Genomic DNA, 20981 nt, shown 5'->3' on the forward strand with positions numbered 1-20981 from the left:
CAGTTTATTTTTCATTTTCTGAAGATTCTTATTTAAACCTGTCAGAAGGTTATAAAATAGTGTTATCTTTTAGAAACTTTATTTATGTTTCAAATTTAGATAAATAATCTAACTGTAATTAATTTTTGCGTATGATGCAAAGGAAATTCTCAGCCTCTTTTTCTTTTGGAAATGTTCAATTAACCCTAAACACTTATTCCAGTCCTGTCAATTCTTTTGGATTTTCTATATTCACTCAAAATAATGCCAGTTTTATACATTTTTTTCCTTTTCCTTCCCTTATTGTACTGACTTGTATCTCCAGTAAATATTGAGAAATGATATTACCAACATCCTTTACCTGTGCCTCATTACAAGAAGAAAGCTCTCAACATTTCACCATTGTGTATGACATTTCTTGTAGATATGTGGTAGATCCCTTTTAAACGATTAGGGAAATTCCCTTTTATTCCTGTATTGCTAACTTTTTCACGATACAAGATTTTATCAAATGCCTTTTCTATGTCTGTTAAAAATGAACATAGAATTTTTCTCCTTTGCTATGAAAATATAATATTTTATTATATTATATTTTATCTTGATTTTAGATTAATCCAGCTTTGTGTTCTTGGAATAAACCTAATTCAATCACTAAATTTAGTCTCTTAATATTTGGTTTAGAATTTTTATTTGGTGTTCATAAGACAGATTGACCTGTAATTTCCTTTGTTGTCCTGATCAGGTTCGAGTGTCATATTATGCTGACCTCATAAAGCAAGTGGGAGAGAAGTGTTCTTAATTTTAGTTTTAACATTTTTTGTGGTTCTTGAATTTTTATTTGATACTTTTTTATACTTTACAATTCTCCACTGAAATTTTTATACTTTTTTTTAATATATGTACATAAAGTACTGAAATAATAGTACTTTTAGCAATCACCTTCCCTTGTATTCAAAGTATATTATGTAAATGTTTAGTTCTCTCCATGATATCCTAATATAGCATACAAATTACAAAAAAATTAATATACAACAGAAAATATTTAAATTGAATAGGGTGGGCCATGAGTATTTTTCTATTTTGGGGGGAATATGTCACCTCATATTGGTAGAGACTGGAAGTGAGAGTTAAGCAATTATAGTAGAAAGAGAAGGCTTTAAACTATTAACTTTTGAAGATTTAGAGATTTCTAAAGCCTCATCATATTGTGTTCATAAAAACATAAAATGTCAACTTTTAAAACAGAATAGACTTTCATACTAATAAACTAAACAAACTTCCTTACTTATTATGGGAATCTCTAAGGAAACTTTGTAATATCTATACCAACAAAAACTTTGATCTTTTTTTTTGTGTGTGTGTGTGTGTATTTATGTATGTGTGTGTGTGGTGCTAGGGATTAAACCCAGGGCCTTGTGCAAAAACTTTGATCTTTAATGACTTAAAGAAATCTTGTATCTAGTCCAGCAATAGGGGGGAAAAGGAATAAGCTGCTAACTATAACTACTTCATTATTTTAATATCCAGTGAGTTTATTTAGGATTTGAAGATCATCAGTTTTCTGCACAGTGGGTTCCTTTACCACTAAGCAGGACTCAACGTCAGCATATCCATCAGTCTACGAGCCCTCAGATAGTGGTGCTGGCAAAGGCAAAAGGCAGACTCATAGAATGCACATTAGTTTTGGTAAGGATAAAATATTGCTCTTTCCAAGGTGTAAGGGACTTGATGTGATCAAGTTGCCACCAAGAGGCAGGCTGGTCCCCTTAAAGAGTACTGCATCTCAGGAGCTCAGCTGCATTTTCTACTATGAGCAGATTCAGATGTTCAACAGCAACAGAAGTTAGGTGACCCTTGATGAAAGGGAAACCTTGCTGTTGGACCCATAAATGATTTTCATTGGTGTGGCCAAGGACAAAATAAGATCAAGCCATCCTGTCCACTTGCTAGTGCTCTGTCTCATTCACAACTTAATAGCATGGCAGGAACAACTTTTCCACTGAAACTTACCAGACACCATATGGCATTTTTTCTACTAGAGATTTTTTTTTCTATTATGGGAACTGCCAAGACACAAGTAGCAGAATTTCTGTACTCTATGCTGAAACTATTGTTGAGCTCTTTCTTGTTCTAGGAGTGCTCAAAAAACAAGAACCAGCCTTCTGTGTCACTCAATAAATGGGTCAGATTATTCCACCCGAAAGTAGAGCATTTTCACGATGGATTCACTTGTACTTTACTTAAATGTCCTGACATGTCCCCCATACTGCTAGACACCTCAAAACAATGTTTTTTATTGGATTTATCTTTCACCATCTGGAGTATACATGTCTTTGACAAACTTGCCACTTCTTGCTTATTAGGTCTCATCCATATGATGTTAGTGTTAATATCATATGTTATATGTGATAGTCTTTGGAATGGTCCAGATGGTCCAGGTCCCTTCAGAATTTACTGTGACAACATCATTAACATAGTTTGGGCAAAGGCCATGGATGTATACTGTTGTCTATCCCATGCAAATGCTGATTGCTTCTGATCCTCCTTTAAATTTGATATTAGAAAGAATTCATTTGCCAGATCAACAGCAGCCTTGTACCCAAGGCTGTGATGTGCTGCTCTAGTAAAGTACTAGCAGTTATAATTGTGACAGCCACTTGGATAATTTTTTAGGACTCCACTACCATCTGCAAAGGTCCTAGTTTTGCAGGGACCAGACTGATAAACTAAATCCCCTTATAAAAGGTTCAACTCCATACAGATTGTTGACTCTTCAAACACTTTCATAATATCTCATTCTTCCTAATAAAATAAAAACTAAGACCAGTGAAGGAACCACAGGATTGGAAAATTAAAGTTCAAATTTCTCCAACTTTTTTTTTAATAATGAAGGATTGTAAAAGTATCTAATATTGTCCTTTATTCAATAAACAGATTTTTTTCTCTTATATGTAAATAAGCACTAAACAAATCACAAACACCTAAATAGCATTTCCACATTAATAAGAAACATGGAATTGGGGCATCTCAGCTGTAATAGAACAGATAAGATGCATTTCAGCACTATGGCCCTCCCTAACATGGGACCACTCTTACCCCTGAGATATGCCATGCAGCCGGACATCCCAAGTATCAGTTGGCTCCTGTGTTATACTAATCCTTTTTATTTTTCTCCATAAACCTTTATCCGGTTCTGTTATAATCTTCAGGTTTTTGGAGTTGCCTATTTTCAGATGGGAATCACTGGCTTTTATAAATGAGTAGAACAAGTTTTAAGCAGTTCCCTGGTGATTACATTGCCCCTGCATTTGCAATTGGCCACTATAACATTTCTAAAGCTTTTAAGGTAATGGTACTGTGATGTGTGTCCTAGTTCCATGAGGATTCATGAATGGTGACGATGTTACACTGGTAGGATTTTAGCCCAACATGTATTATTTTATTACCTGCTGCAGCATTTGACAACATGTCAGAAATGAAGCATGCCTAGAAAAATGAAGATTTTAAAAGGCTCTGTATTCCTCATCTCACTTTTCTTTCTTTCTCTCCTTAGTCTCCCCCAGATATCTCCTTCCCTGCTTCTTTGGCTGCACAGCATTTCCTTATGGAAGAAGAGAAGCGAGCAAAAGAACTTGAAAAGCTTCTAAATACACATATTGATGAACTGCAAAGACATACAGAATTTACTCTTAATAAATACACCAAACTAAAACAAAATAGACATATATGAGCTTTTAAACTTTTTTATTTGCTCCCCAACCCCAAGAAAAAAAGCTCTGGCAAAATATTTACAAAGCTGAGTATTGGAGCTAAGAAATTTTGTTCTATTTTCTTGAGTAAATAATTTCTGTAAGGCAGCTAGAAAATAGCATTTTGTTTGATAAAGCTGTTTGTATTTCTGCATTAACATACTAAATTGTTCTGCTATAGAATTGCTATAAAATAAACATGACTACTCCAAAAGAGAATTTTTTTCTAGTCTGAGGAATAGTTTGGAGTTAAAAATTCAATTTTTCCCACCTGAATCATGTATACTAAAAACCCATTTCCTCTTTAACAACATAAAATGAGAGAAAAGGAAGTGCTATATTTCAAATATCAATGAATCAAGTGCAGCTCAGTTGTACTAGGTGTAAACTCAAGGATTTTTTAAAATGAAAAATATGTAAATATTTTGAACTATGTAAACATCATAAGACTTCTTTTAGGGGAAAAAAAGATATAGCTGTATTGTTTTTACACTTACCTTTGTAATGTCTGGTTTAATACCATAAAGGACATAGAATGTGCAGTATACACACTTAAAATATGTGTCAGAGATCAATGCTTTCCTGTTACTACTAATTAATTCATAAACATGAATAAGAAAAAAAACAAATATAAATCAATACTGTTTCTACATTCTCCTTTGTAATCACCTGTTTTTAATTAATAAAGAAATTCAAATTCAGTGGACTCAAAACACAAATGCCAAGTTTATACTGGACAGTAATAGCATGGTAGTGAACAATAAAATATACAAGAATGATAATCCAATATTCTATTTTTTCTTAAAAAATGGGTTATATTATCTGTTCTAGCTCATCTTTCTATATCCTACTATACATAGAAAGAAAATTCAAGTTAAGTCCTACAGCTTTTATGGTTTTCCTTCTTTTCAAAGAAACAATCTCAACATACTGAAAGAGAAGTCAAAATGTCCATAGATAACAAATGTCATTTTCATGTTAAAAATGCAGAGCATTATTCACTTTAGGTGACATGACCACGTGTATTTGTATAGCTCTTGGTGTTTGAAACAGTCTCCTTAGTTCAGGCTGCTATAACAAAAACACTACAGGTTGTCTGTGACTTAAACAACAAATATTTATTTCTCATAGCTCTGGAGGCTGTAAAGTTCAAGGTCAAGCTACCAGATGAGCTGATGTCTGGTGAGAGCCCAGTTTCTTTCTTAGGGACAGCCACTCACTTGCTATAATCTCACATGATGGAGGAAAAAAATCATCTCTTTCATGTCTCCTCTTTTTTTTTAATATGCCCTTTTTAAAAATACCTTTATTTCATTTGTTTTATTTTTATGTGGTGCCAGGGATTGAACTCAGTACCTCATGCATGCTAGGCAAGTGCTCTACCACTAAGCCACAACCCCAGCCCTCATGTCTCTTCTTATAAGAGCACTAATCCATTCTATTCATGGGGTGCCACCCTCATGAACTAACTAGTTCCTAAAGGCCCCATTCCCTAATACCATCACATCAAAGGTTAGTATTTAACACAAGAATTTAGGGGACACCAACACTGGGCCCATAAAACTTCATATAGCATTTTTCATTTAAATTTAAAACAAGCCTGTGGAGTCAATAAGGCTATTATCCTTGCCCCTGTGAACCAGAACTATTAAGTACTCACGATCATGGTAAGAAAGAAGCTCAGAAAGGAAATGCTGGCTTTCTGGTTCCTGACCCGAGCTCTATTACTTGTCAGTACTACTACTTATAAACAAGCATCAGTGAACAAAGCTATGTACACAAAGCCAGGTTTGATGACAAAATCTCAGGGATACAAATTCACTAATATTCCCATAAAAACCCCACATGAGGAAAAGAATAGGATCTTGTAGTACTTTTAAATAATTTAGTAATTTCCTCTGGTCTGGATGTAAAGAAAACCAAACATTTTTCAATGTCATGTTAAGAAGATGAGAAGAAAAAGTATATTTAGGAAAACAGCACTCCTTTAACAAATGATGTAATTTTTGTTTCCCTCATACAAACTGAAACAATGAAAAAGTACAAAATATATCTATACTATGTATCTTTGTAATCCTCTATATCTGAGCAGTCTCTTCAGGATAAAGACATGGCTGAAAATTCTGAAATAAAGTTCTAGGCTACAGAGGTCTTAGAAGTTAGCAGGGTCAAGACAGCACGAATGTGGAGTGTGTTCAGGACTAATGTTGAGTTTGCTCTTGTGGATTATTACATGAAGACCAAAGGAAAACTTGTTTTAAGTCACCAGTTCAACATTCCACTCAATACCTGCTTTCTTAAAACAGTGGTTTGCATGATTTTTGCTTCAACAGCAAGATTCAGTGTTCAAAATGAATCATATGCTCTAGTCCAACATATACATAACCAAGATCAAAAACAAGGACTTCTAGTTGAGCTTTAAAAACAGGAAGAGAGTGGGGCTCCCTGCTATTTATCCCTGCCCTTCTTAGCTCTTCTAGCCTCCTGCCCTCCGAATGCCAAAGGGATTCCATGGATGCTATCATGGAAGGGACTAACAGGGATACTGTCATTACCTTACACAGAACACATTTTCCCACAGAAACCATTTCATGGATAATGTTACAACTCCCCACATACTTCAAAAGCCAAGTCAGCCTGTTTTCAAAGAGGGAAGGCTTCAGCAAGGCAACACACAGAACTAAGGAGATTCTGAGAGCTACCAACTGATTCCAGGGCCAGACCAGTAATGTTTAGGTCTTTAAGGCTATCAGTACCACAGGACAGGTTAGATGTGTTGGAGACAGGCTTCCCATGCCGTGCCCCTGTGACCTTAATAGAGCTTCCATATCCTCATCTTTAAATAGGAATACCACTACCCATGTCAGAGGTTTAGGAGCATGAAAGGCCATAGTATGCACAGAGTGCCTCGTGTTCAGTGCAGGCCGACTGTGAGCACGTGTCCGCCTTCCTTCTGAAGCATTAGGTCTGAGCCAGAAGATATATCTGTCCTTAAAGAATACTATCATTTTTTGAGGACAATATGCCACTACATGTTAACTTCTTTAATCATTATCAGTGTTATTAAGAACTATTTTACATATTATAAAATTCACCCATTTCAAGGGTACAATTTAATGATTTTTACTAAGTTTAAAGAGTTGTGTAATCATTGCCACAAATCACTTTTACAGTGTTCCCATCACCCCCAAAAGATCTCTAGGGCCCATTTTCAGTCTCACTATTCCCACGCCCAAACCCAGGCAGCCACTGAACTACTATAGATATTTACTGGACGTTTCATGTAAATGGATTCATATGATAAGTGGCTTTTTATATTTGGCTTCTCTCCACCATAATGTTTTTGTGGTTCATATATTATAGCAGTATTTTGTTCTTATTGTTCAATAGTATTCTACTGCATGAATAAACCACATTTCTTTTATCCATTTCAACAGTTGATGGACTTTGTTTTCAGTTCAGGGATATTTCAAATAAAACTGCTGTGAACATTGACATACAAATTTCTGTATAAATGTATGTTTTCATTTCTATTGAATAGTTTCCTTGAAATGGAATTTGAGTCACATGGTATATTCATGCTTAAGTTTCTTAAGAAAACTATCCAACTCTTTCTAAAGTAGCTGCACCATTTATGTTCCCACCAGCAATGGTAAGAGTTCCAGTTTCTCCAAATCCTCTCCCTCACTTGTTAGTCTTCCCCCTTTGCTACAGTACTGGGGTTGGGCCTCAGGACACTTTACCACTGAGCCACACCCGCAATCCTTTTTAGTTTTTATTTCAAAACAGGATCTTGCTAAGTTGCAGAGGCTGGCTTCAAACTTGCCATCCCCCTGCCTGAACCTTCCAAGTGACTGGATTACAGGTGCTCACCACCACACCCAGCTTGAATTTTTTTTTTTACTATAACTATTTCAGTGTGTGTGTGTGTGTGCAGTGGTATTTCATCCCAATCTTAACTTGCATTTCTCAAATGACTAATGATGTTGAATATATTTTTGTGTGGTTTTTGACCATTCACATATATTCTCTGGTAAAACCTCCATTAAAATCTTTTGCCCATTTTATAATTGAATACTCTTTTCAACTTGAAGAATTTTTCATATAAACTTATTTTTTCATAAAACTTTCATATAAAAGTTCTTTATTGGATATATTATTTAATATAATTTCTCCCAGTTTGTGGCTTCTTTCACTTTCTTAATCTTGTCTTTTGAAGCACATACATTTTTAATTTTGATGAAATGCAATTCATCAATGTTTTTCTTTAATGGATTATGCTTTTGGCTTCATATCTAAGAAATATTCGTCTGACCAAAGGTTATGAAGATTTTACCATTTTTTTCTTCTAAAACGTTTTTAGTTCTAGGTTTTAAACTAGGTCTATAACCCGTTTTTAGTTAATGCTTTTGTGGGGTATAAACATCTGGATTCAACTTTTTAATCATCTCAGCACCATCTGCTGAAAAAAAAAACTTTTCTTTCCTTCTTTGAATTGTGTTGTCATCTTTGTTGAAAATCAACTTTAAGAATATTTATTTTTACACTCATATCTGCTCGATTGATTTATGTTATTCCTTATCCATTGCCACACAATCTTAATTACCATAGCTTTATAGTAAGTTCTGATATTGAGAAATGAAAATCCTCCATATTTCAAGATGATTTGGTTATTTGGGGTTTTGGGATGCTTTGCATTTTGATGTAAGATTTAGGGTCAGTTTATTAGCTTGTCTTTTTTTTTTTTTTTTTTGCAAAAAAAAAAAAAAAAATTGCCTGCTGGGATTTTTGATGGGGATTAATTATTTCCAAAGTGACCTATAATGAATCTCAATTTGGGGTGAGTTGCCATATCAACAATATTGTCTTTGAATCTGTAAATTTCTGCATTAATTCAGATTTTTAAATTTTTCTTAGAAATGTTTTATGCTCTTCAAGGTACAAGTCTTATGTTTCTTTTGTTAAATTTATTGCTGAGCCTGGCTCCGGGCTGCGGAGCCTGCGGAGGCTGCTTCTTGGACCCTGCTAATATCAGAGCAAACACGAAACACCAAGAAGCCGAATTCCAGCTCCCGGAACTGAGCCCGCGGGGACTGCTTCTTGGAGCTTACACTTATAGGAGCTTACACCGAGCACAGAGCGGCCGAGTTCCGGCTCCCGGAACCGTCCCGGAACCGCCCTGGCTCAGGGCTGCGGAGCCCGCGGAGGCTGCTTCTTGGACCCTGCTACTATCAGAGCATACACCAAGCACTAAGCGGCCGAATTCCGGCTCCCGGAACTGAGCCCGCGGGGGCTGCTTCTTGGAGCTTACACTTATAGGAGCTTACACCGAGCACGGAGCGGCCGAGTTCCGGCTCCCGGAACTTCCCTGGACCGGGGCTAGGAGCCCGCGGAAACTGTGTCTCGGTCCGGGTCCTGCTGAGGGCAGGTCAGGACTCACCCATTGCTTGGGTTGCCTGGCAAGGGGAACGAAATGCTGCCATTCGCATAGGATACCAACATGGCAGAGATCTGATGTCAGCAGAAAGCGGTGGAGGAGAGATCTTCATCAATACCAGCGGTGACATAAGCAGTTGGTCTCCTGGTAAGGGGGGTGAGGCTCAGTCACCCGAGTCTCCTCAATTTGTCCTCGAGCCAGAGGGAAGGAGCCGGGCCGCCGCCAGCCCCCGGAGCAGGCCCAGCGGCTCGCCAGCGTGGTGACCGCGTGACCCCAATTGGAGAGGGGGCGGAGCGGAGCCGCCACCCACACCCGCCAGGTGGGCAGACCCACGACCCAGTAGTACATGGGCGTGGTAGGAGGGGCAGGGCAGAGCCGCCCTTCGCGCTTGCAAGGTAAACAGACCTGTGACAGCCTGGCGGGTCAGGCCCAGTGGCCTGCCAGTGTGGTACACACGTCACCCCAACTCGAGTAGGGGCAGAGCAGATCCTTATCCCACGCCCGGATCAGGCCCTGCCGGTGTGGTGGTCACGTGACCCCAATTGGAGTGGGGGTGGAGCGGAACCGCCACCGGTGCCCGCAGGGTGAGCAGACCAGTGATCAACCTGCAGATCAGGCCCAGGGGTCCGCAGGCGTGGTAGGAGGGGCAGGGCAGATCCGCCGCCCGCGCCTTCAAGGTAGGCAGACCTACAACAGACCGGCAGATCAGGCCCAGGAGCCTGCCGGCGGGGTACAAACACCACCCTAATTGGAGTAGTGACAGAGCAGAGTCGCCTCCCTTGCCAGGAACAGACCCAGCATCCTGCAGGCGGGGTAGTCACGACACCCCAATTGGAGTAGGGGCAAAGCAGAGCCTCCACCCGTGCCCGAAAGGTGGGCAGATCTGCGACCGACCAGCGGGACAGGCCCAGTGGCCTGCTGGTACGACAGACACGTCACCCCAATTGGAGTATGGGCAGAACAGAGCCGCCACCAGCTCCCAGAACAGGCCCAGTGACCTGCCGGCGTGGTAGCCACGACACCCCAATTGGAATAAGGAGAGAGCAGAGCCGCCGCCCGCACCTGCAGGAAAGATACGCAAGCAGTATGAAAAGACAAGGAAAGAAAGGACCACAAGCAATGCAGGTCAACGCAACTTTAGAAGAGGTAACAGCTGCAGCAGATGGAATGTCAGATAAAGAATTCAGGATATACATGCTTCAGATGATCTGGAGTATCAAGGAAGACATTAAACAGCAAAATCAGACAATGAAAGATCACTTCGACAACGAATTACGCAAACAAATCCAGGAAGCAAAGGATCAACTATACAGGGAGATAGAGGTTATAAAAAACAAGCAATCAGAAATCCTAGAAATGCAGGAAGCAATAAACCAACTTAAAAACTCAATGGAGAATACTACCAACAGAGTAGAACACTTAGAAGATAGAACATCAGACAATGAAGACAAAGTATTTCAACTGGAAAAGAACATAGACAGCTCAGCAAGACTGTTAAGAAACCATGAGCAGAACATCCAAGAAATATGGGATAACATTAAGAGACCAAACTTAAGAGTCATTGGGATACAGGAAGGTACAGAGCTCCAAACCAAAGGAATGAGCAGTCTATTCCATGAAATAATACAAGAAAACTTCCCAGACTTGAAGAATGAGACAGAATCCCAAATCCTAGAAGCCTACAGGACGCCGAATGTGCAAAATCATAAGAGATCCACACCTAGACACATTATAATGAAGATGCCCAACATACAGAATAAGGAGAGAATTTTAAAAGCTACAAGAGAAAGGAAGCAGATTACATTTAGGGGCAAGCCAATCAGGATAACAGCTGATCTTTCAACACAGACTCTGAAAGCTAGAAGATCCTGGAATAACATATTTCAAACACTGAAAGATAATGGGTTCCAACCAAGAATTGTGTATCCAGCGAAATTAAGCTTCAGGATGGAGAATGAAATTAAAACCTTCCACGATAAACAAAAGTTTAAAGAATTCGCAGCTAGAAAACCATCTCTTCAAAACATCCTAGCCAAAGTATTACAGGAAGAGGAAATGGAAAATAACAATGAAAACCAACAGTGGGAGGTAGGACAGTAAAGGGGGGGGGGAACAATCAAAGAGGAAAACAAACAATGTTTAGTAACAGAAATAAACAAATATGGCTGGAAGAACAACCCATATCTCAATAATAACCCTAAATGTTAATGGCTTAAACTCACCAATTAAGAGACACAGGCTAGTAGAATGGATCACAAAACAAGACCCAACAATATGCTGCCTACAGGAGACGCATTTGATAGGAAAAGACATACATAGGCTGAAGGTGAAAGGTTGGGAAAAATCATATCACTCATATGGACTTCGGAAACAAGCAGGCGTGTCCATACTCATATCAAATAAAATAGATTTCAAGCCAAAGTTAATCAAAAGAGATAAAGAGGGACACTACATACTGCTTAAGGGAACCATACACCAACAAGACATAACAATCATAAATATTTATGCCCCAAACAATGGTGCAGCTATGTTCGTCAAACAAACTCTTCTCAAGTTCAAGAGTCTAATAGACCACCACACCATAATCATGGGAGACTTCAACACACCTCTCTCGCCACTGGACAGATCTTCCAAACAAAAGTTGAATAAGGAAACTATAGAACTCAATAACACTATTAATAACCTAGACCTAATTGACATATATAGAGTATACCACCCAACATCAAGCAGTTACACTTTTTTCTCAGCAGCACATGGATCCTTCTCAAAAATAGATCATATATTATGTCACAGGGCAACTCTTAGACAATATAAAGGAGTAGAGATATTACCATGCATCTTATCTGATCATAATGGAATGAAACTGAAAATCAACGATAAAAGAAGGAAGGAAAAAGCATACATCAATTGGAGAATGAACAATAGGTTACTGAATGATCAATGGGTTATAGAAGACATCAAGGAGGAAATTAAAAAATTCTTAGAGATAAATGAAAACACAGACACAACATATCGGAATCTATGGGACACATTGAAAGCAGTTCTAAGAGGAAAATTCATTGCTTGGAGTTCATTCCTTAAAAAAAGAAAAAACCAACAAATAAATGATCTCATACTTCATCTCAAAATCCTTGAAAAAGAAGAGCAAAACAACAGCAAAAGAAGTAGAAGGCAAGAAATAATTAAAATCAGAGCTGAAATTAATGAAATCGAAACAAAAGAAACAATTGAAAAAATTGACAAAACTAAAAGTTGGTTCTTTGAAAAAATAAACAAAATCGACAGACCCTTAGCGATGCTAGTGAAGAGAAGAAGAGAGAGAACTCAAATTACTAGCATACGGGATGAAAAAGGCAATATCACAACAGACACTTCAGAAATACAGAAGATAATCAAAAACTATTTTGAATCCTTATACTCCAATAAATTAGAAGATAGTGAAGGCATAGATAAATTTCTTAAGTCATATGATCTGCCCAGATTGAGTCAGGAGGATATAGAAAACCTAAACAGACCAATATCAATTGAGGAGATAGAAGAAACCATCAAAAGACTACCAACTAAGAAAAGCCCAGGTCCCGATGGGTATACAGCAGAATTTTACAAAACCTTTAAAGAAGAACTAATACCAATACTTTTCAAGCTACTTCAGGAAATAGAAAAGGAGGGAGAACTTCCAAATTCATTCTATGAGGCCAACATCACCCTGATACCTAAACCAGACAAAGACACTTCAAAGAAAGAAAACTACAGACCAATATCTCTAATGAACCTAGATGCAAAAATCCTCAATAAAATTCTGGCGAATCGGATACAAAAACATATAAAAAAAATTGTACACCATGATCAAGTAGGATTCATCCCTGGGATGCAAGGCTGGTTCAATATACGGAAATCAATAAATGTTATTCACCACATCAATAGACTTAAAAATAAGAACCATATGATCATCTCGATAGATGCGGAAAAAGCATTTGACAAAGTACAGCATCCCTTTATGTTCAAAACTCTAGAAAAACTAGGGATAACAGGAACATACCTCAATATTGTAAAAGCAATCTATGCTAAGCCTCAGGCTAGCATTATTCTGAATGGAGAAAAACTGAAGGCATTCCCTCTAAAATCTGGAACAAGACAGGGATGCCCTCTCTCTCCACTTCTCTTCAACATTGTTCTCGAAACACTGGCCAGAGCAATTAGACAGACGAAAGAAATTAAAGGCATAAAAATAGGAAAAGAAGAAATTAAATTATCACTATTTGCAGATGATATGATTCTATATCTAGCAGACCCAAAAGGCTCTACAAAGAAACTATTAGAGCTAATAAATGAATTCAGCAAAGTGGCAGGATTTAAAATCAACACGCATAAATCAAAGGCATTCCTGTATATCAGCGACAAATCCTCTGAAATGGAAATGAGGACAACCACTCCATTCAAAATATCTTCAAAAAAAATAAAATACTTGGGAATCAACCTAACAAAAGAGGTGAAAGACTTATACAATGAAAACTACAGAACCCTAAAGAGAGAAATAGAAGAAGATCTTAGAAGATGGAAAAATATACCCTGTTCATGGATAGGCAGAACTAACATCATCAAAATGGCGATATTACCAAAAGTTCTCTATAGGTTTAATGCAATGCCAATCAAAATCCCAATGGCATTTCTTGTAGAAATAGAGAAAGCAATCATGAAATTCATATGGAAAAATAAAAGACCCAGAATAGCAAAAACAATGCTAAGCAAGAAGTGTGAATCAGGCGGTATAGCGATACCAGACTTCAAACTATACTACAGAGCAATAGTAACAAAAACAGCATGGTACTGGTACCAAAACAGGCGTGTGGACCAATGGTACAGAATAGAGGACACAGAAACCAATCCACAAAACTACAACTACCTTATATTTGATAAAGGGGCTAAAAGCATGCAATGGAGGAAGGATAGCATCTTCAACAAATGGTGCTGGGAAAACTGGAAATCCATATGCAACAAAATGAAACTGAATCCCTTTCTCTCGCCATGCACAAAAGTGAATTCAAAATGGATCAAGGAACTTGATATCAAATCAGAGATGCGCCGTCTGATAGAAGAAAAAGTTGGCTACGATCTACAGTCGGTGGGGTCGGGCTCCAAATTCCTCAATAGGACACCCATAGCACAAAAGTTAATAACTAGAATCAACAAATGGGACTTACTCAAACTAAGAAGTTTTTTCTCAGCAAAAGAAACAATAAGAGAGGTAAATAGGGAGCCTACATCCTGGGAACAAATCTTTACTCCTCACACTTCAGATAGAGCCCTAATATCCAGAGTATACAAAGAACTCAAAAAATTAGACAATAAGAGAACAAACAACCCAATCAACAAATGGGCCAAGGACCTGAACAGACACTTCACAGAGGAGGACATACAGTCAATCAACAAGTACATGAAAAAATGCTCAACATCTCTAGCTGTCAGAGAAATGCAAATCAAAACCACCCTAAGATACCATCTCACTCCAGTAAGATTGGCAGCCATTATGAAGTCAAACAACAACAAGTGCTGGCGAGGATGTGGGGAAAAGGGTACACTTGTACATTGCTGGTGGGACTGCAGATTGGTGCAGCCAATTTGGAAAGCAGTATGGAGATTTCTTGGAAAGCTGGGAATGGAGCCACCATTTGACCCAGCTATTCCCCTTCTTGGTCTATTCCCTAAAGACCTAAAAAGAGCATGCTACAGGGACACTGCTACATCGATGTTCATAGCAGCACAGTTCACAATAGCAAGACTGTGGAACCAACCTAGATGCCCTTCAATAGACGAATGGATAAAAAAAATGTGGCATTTATACACAATGGAGTATTACTCTGCATTAAAAAATGACAAAATCATAGAATTTACAGGGAAATGGATGGCATTAGAGCAGATTATGCTAAGTGAAGCTAGCCAATCCCTAAAAAACAAATGCCAAATGTCTTCTTTGATATAAGGAAAGTAACTAAGAACAGAGTAGGGACGAAGAACAGGAGAAGAAGATTAACATTTAACAGGGATGAGAGGTGGGAGGGAAAGGGAGAGAGAAGGTAAATTGCACGGTAATGGAAGGAGACCCTCAGGGTTATACAGTGGAGGGGGTAGAGAGAGAGGAGGGGAGGGGAGGGGAGAGGTGGGGAGGGGGGAGGGTGGATGAGGGGAAAGGCAGCGGAGCACAACAGACACTAGTATGGCAATTTGTAAATCAATAGATGTGTAACTGATGTGAATCTGCAATCTGTGTATGGGGTGAAGGTGGGAGTTCATAACCCACTAGAATCAAAGTGTGGAATATGATATGTCAAGAAATTTGTAATGTTTTGAACAACCCACAATAAAAAATTAAAAAAAAAAAAAAAAATTTATTGCTGAGTATTTTATTCTATCTAGAGCTGTTACAAATGGAATTAATTTCAAAACAATAGATTTTTGTATATTGGTCTTATATTCTGTGATCTTGCTAAGCTCATTTATTCTAGTAGGTATGTGTGTGTATGTCTGTCTCTTTGTGTTCTTTAGAATTGTCTACATATTAGATCATGTTCTCTTTAAATAAAGACAGGGTTTTCTTTTTTAATTTGTGGGTACACTGTATTTCTTTTTTCACACCTGATTGCACTAGCTAGAAACAATATTTCAATGTTAAAAGTAATGGTGAGACTGTTTGCCATGTTCCTGATCTTAAAAGGAAGATTTTAATCCTTTACTATTAAGTATGATGTTAATTATAGATTTTTTTGAAGATGCTTTTTGCCAGGTTGAGGAAGTTCCCACCTATTTCTAGTTTGTTGAAAGTTTTTATGATTGGGTGTTAAATGCCTTTGTCTAATGCTTTTTCTGCATCTATCAAGAATTTGTCTTTATGAATATGGTATTTATATTAACTTTTAAAATGACAAACCTATCTTGCATTCTTGGGGATAAATATTACTTGACCATTTCATCAATCCATTTTCTGTCACTATAACAAAATACCTGAAGCTGAATACATTATACAGAAAATACTTTATTCAACCTATGGTTTGGAGAATTCAAAAGCATGATGCCCACATCTGCTTGGCTCTCCTGAGGGCCCCCTTGGGTGTTGCATGACATGATGGGTGGCATCACAACAGGAGCAAGAGGGAGAAGTTACATAACAAGACAGGAAGCCGGAGGGATTCAGAGGTCAGCCTTGCTCTTTTTTAATAACCTGTTCTCACAAGAACTAACTTACCCTGAGTCCAGCATTAGTCATTAACAAGGGTAATGCATCCACTGGCCTAATTATCTTACACTAGATGCTCCCCCTTCAAGGTTCCACCACCTCTTAATTCTGCTGCATTGAGAACAAAGCTTCCAACAAATGAACCCTTGGAGACACACTCAAACCACAGCAATGATATATAGTTCTTCCTATACGTTGCTAGATTTGGCTTGCTAATATTTTACTAGGAATTACAGGGTCTGTATTCATGAGAAATATTGGTCTTTTCTTGTCATATCTTTGCTTTGGTATCAGGGCAATTTTTGCCTCATAGAATGGATTTGGGAATCTTCTCTATTCCTGTATTTCTGGAAAAGCTGTACAGGACTAGCATTATTACTTTTAAAATACTAGTGGAATCCCAAAATAACCTTGAATGCAAATGGTTAAATGCATCAATTAAAAGAAATAGACTGGCATATTGGATTAAAATCCAAGACCCAAAAATATGCTGTCTCTAAGAGACTTACCTCATAGGCAAAGATGTCCACAGATTGAAGGTGAAAGGATGGGAAAAAAACATATCACTCACATGGATCAAGTAAATAAGCAGGGTTTTCTATTCTCATATCAGATAAAGTGGACTTCAAGCCAAAGTTAATCAGAGGGACAGAGAAGGACATGCTTAAGGGAATTATATATCAACAAGACTTAACAAATGTAAATATTTATGCCCCAAACAATAGAGCAACTACATAAATCAAATAAACCCTTCCCAAATTTCAAGAATCAAATAGACCATAACACAAGAATACTGGGTGCCTTTAACATGCCTCTTTCACTGCTGGATAGATCCTCAAAACAAAAACTAAATAAAGAAACTATATAATTTAAAAATGCAATAATTGAGACTCAACAGACAGGTATAGAATATTTCATCCATCAATGAGTGAGTACACTTTCTTCTCAGGAGCACATAGATCCTTCTCTAAAATAGAACATATCTTATGCCACAAAGCAATTCTTAGCCTATACACACAAAAATAGAGATACTACCCTACATTCTGTCAGACTGTAATGGAATGAAATTAGAATTCAATGATAAAATAAAGAATAAAAGCTACTCTAATACCTGGAGACTAAATAATATGCTATTGAATGATGAATAGACAGCAGAAGAAACCAGGAATGAAATTTAAAAAAAATACTTAGAGGTAAATGAGTGTAGCAATGAAACATATCAAAATCTCTGGGATACTGTGAAGGCAGTGCTCAGAGGAAAGTTCACTGCATTGAGCTCATTCATTAAAAAAATAGAAAATAAACAAATAAATAACCTAACATTATATCTCAAAGCCAGAGAAAAAGAAAAACAATATCAAAAGCAGAAGACAGGAAATAATTAAAATAAAAAATCAATGAAACTGAAACAAAAGAAACAATTCAATTCAAAAATTGACAAAACAAAAAGTTGGTTCTTTGAAAAAATAAATAAAATCAATAAACTATTAGCCAAGCAAGTGAAGAGAAAGAAAAATCAAATTGCTAAAATTTGTGATGAAAAAGGAAATATCAGCATGGACACTATTGAAATACAGAAGATAATCACAAATAATTTTGAAAATTTATACTCCGATAAAATAGAAAATCTTGAAGGCATCAACAAATTTCTAGAGACATGACTTACCCAAACTGAATCACAATTTAAACAGATCAATTTCAAGCAATGAAATTAAAAGATGCCATCAAAAGCCTACCAATTAAGAAAAGGCGAGGACTAGATGGATTCTCAGCTTAATTCTACAAGACCATCAAAGAAGAATTAATATCTCAAATTATTCCATGAAATAGAAAAGGAGGGAACTCTTCCAAACTCATTCTATAAAGCTAGTATCACCCTAATAGCAAAAACAGATAAAGATACATCAAGGAAAGAAAAAAATCAGACCAATATCCCTGATGAGTATAGATGCAAATATTCTCAATAAAATTCAGGCAAATAACATACAAAAACATGTTTTAAAGATCAAGTGAGGTCCATCCAAGAGATGCAAGGTTGTTTCAACACACAGAAATCAATAAACATAATTCATCACATCAATAGACTTAAAGATAAGAATCATATGATTATCTCAATAGATGCAGAAAAAAGCATTTGACAAAATACAGCACCCCTTCATGTTCAAAACACTAGAAAAAACAAGGGTTAGTAGAAACATACTTCAACATTGTAAAAGCTATCTATGCTAAACCCAAGGCCAACATCATTCTAAACAGAGAAAAATTGAAAGCATTCCCTCTTTGTCTTAAAACTGGAACAAGACAAAGATGCCCTCTTTCACCACTTCTATTCAACATTGTCCTTGAAACTCCACCCAGAGCAATTAGACAGAAGAAAGGAATTAAAGGGATATGAATAGGAAAATAAGAACTCAAACTATCATTATTTGCTGAAGACATGATTCTATACTTAGAAGATTTTTAAAAATCCACCAGAAAACTTCTAGAACCAATAAATGAATTTAGCAAAGTAGCAGGGTAAAGTCAATACCCATAAATCAACTGTATTCCTATACATCAGCAATGAATCCACTGAATAAGAAATTAGGAAAACAATACCATTCACAATAGCCTCAAAAAATATTTGGAAATCAATCTGACAAGAGGTGAAAGACCTCTACAGTGAAAACTAGAGAACACTAAAGAAAGAAATTGAAGAACACCTTGGAAGATGGAAAGGTTTCCCATGCTCCTGGATAGGCAGAATTAATATTGTCAAAATGGCCATACTACCAAAAGTGTTATGCAGATTTAATGCAATTCCTGTTAAAATTCCAATGACATTCTTCACAAAAATAGAAAAAGCAATCATAAAATTCATTTGGAGAAATAAAAGACCCAAAATAGCCAAAACAATCTTTAGCAAGAAGAGTAAAGCAGGAGACATCACAATACCAAGCTTAAACTATACTACAGAGCCATAGTAACAAAACAGCATAGTATTGGCACAAAAACAGACATGTAGACCAATGGTACAGAATAGAAGACACAGAGCCAAACCCACATAATTACAGTTATCTCATACCATACAAGGGCACCATAAACATACATTGGAGAAAAGATAGCCTCTTCAAAAAATGATGCTGGGAAAACCGGAAATCTTTATGTAACAAAATGAAACTAAACCCCTATCTCTCCCCCTGCTGAAAACTCAACTCAAAGTGGATCAAGAATCTAGGCATTATACCAGAGACTCTGCACTTAACTAGAATAAAAAGTAGGCCTAAATCTCCATCATGTTGGCTTACCAACAGAAATCCTCAATAAGTCACTTAAAGCACAAGAAGTAAAAATCAAGAATCAACAAATGGGATGGAATCAAACTAAAAGTCTTCTTCACAGCAAAGAGAACAATCAAGCCTACAGAATGGAAGAAAATGCTTGCCATCTGCAACTCAGACACAGCACTAATGTCCAGGATATACAAAGAACTCAAAAACCTTAACATAATAATAATAATAATACAGTCAATAAATGGGCTAAGGAATTGAACAGACACTTCACAGAAGAAGAAATCAATCAACAAATATATAAAAAATATTCAATATCTCTAGTGATTAGAGAAATGCAAATAAAAACTTCACTGAGATTCCATCTCACTTCAGTCAGAATGGCAATTAACAAGAATACAAGCAACAATAAGTGTTGGCAAGGATGTGGGAGGAAAAAGTACATTTATACACTGCTGGTGGAACTATAAATTGATGCAACCACTATGAAAAACACTATGGCAATTTCTCAGAAAACTTGGAATGGAACCACCATTTGACCCAGCTATCCCACTCCTCTGTCTATACTCAAAGAACTTAAAATCAGCATACTATCAAGACAAAGCCACATCACTGTTTATAGCAGCTCAATTCACAATAGCTAAGCTATGGGACCAACCTAGGTGTCCCATAACAGATGAATTGATAAGGAAAATATGGTATATATACACAATGGAATATTACTCAGACCAATGGTACAGAATAGAAGACACAGAGCCAAACCCACATAATTACAGTTATCTCATACCATACAAGGGCACCATAAACATACATTGGAGAAAAGATAGCCTCTTCAAAAAATGCTGCTGGGAAAACCGGAAATCTTTATGTAACAAAATGAAACTAAACCCCTAAGAAGAATGAAATTTTGGCATTTGCCAATAAGTGGATGGAACTGGAGACTATCATGCTAAGTGAAATAAGGCAATCCCAAAACACCAAAGGCCAAATGTTCTCTCTTACATGTGAATGCTAACACAAAATAAGGGGCACAAGAGGAAAGAATAGGTGTTCACAAAGGGGAGTGATGGTTTGGGAATAGGAAAGAGAGTAGAATGAATCAGACATAACTTTCCTATGTTCATATATGAATATACAGTAAAACTCCATGTTTTTGTCAGCTTTTTTGCTGTTGTACCTGACCAGAACAATTATAGTGGAGGGAAAGTTTATTTGGAGGCTCACGGTTTCAGAAGTCTCAGTTCATTGACAGAAGGCTCCCTTCCTCTGGGCTCTACATGAGGTTCAATGTCAGGAGCTGCCACATTGGAGCTAAG

The 20981-nt window shown here is 37.2% G+C and overlaps 2 protein-coding genes across 14 annotated transcripts in view; one reads left to right on the forward strand and one right to left on the reverse strand.

Annotated features, from left to right (window-relative positions):
- The window catches only part of Deup1 (deuterosome assembly protein 1), a 91429-nt gene extending 86927 nt beyond the window's left edge, over nucleotides 1-4502 (forward strand). For all 3 annotated transcript variants that reach the window (XM_046462333.2, XM_046462334.2, XM_058584991.1), the window contains one exon: nucleotides 3533-4502. In XM_046462333.2, coding sequence (XP_046318289.1) covers nucleotides 3533-3709 — 177 coding nt within the window. In that variant the 3' untranslated portion in view covers nucleotides 3710-4502. The remainder of the gene's footprint in view (nucleotides 1-3532) is intronic.
- The window catches only part of Slc36a4 (solute carrier family 36 member 4), a 391588-nt gene that overhangs the window by 265320 nt on the left and 105287 nt on the right, over nucleotides 1-20981 (reverse strand). The window lies entirely within an intron of this gene.

This window comes from Marmota monax, unplaced genomic scaffold, assembly GCF_021218885.2.
Source record: "Marmota monax isolate L192 unplaced genomic scaffold, Marmota_monax_Labrador192_F-V1.1 WCK01_AAM20220418_F8-fsc00104, whole genome shotgun sequence".
Classification (NCBI taxonomy): Eukaryota; Metazoa; Chordata; class Mammalia; order Rodentia; family Sciuridae; genus Marmota; species Marmota monax.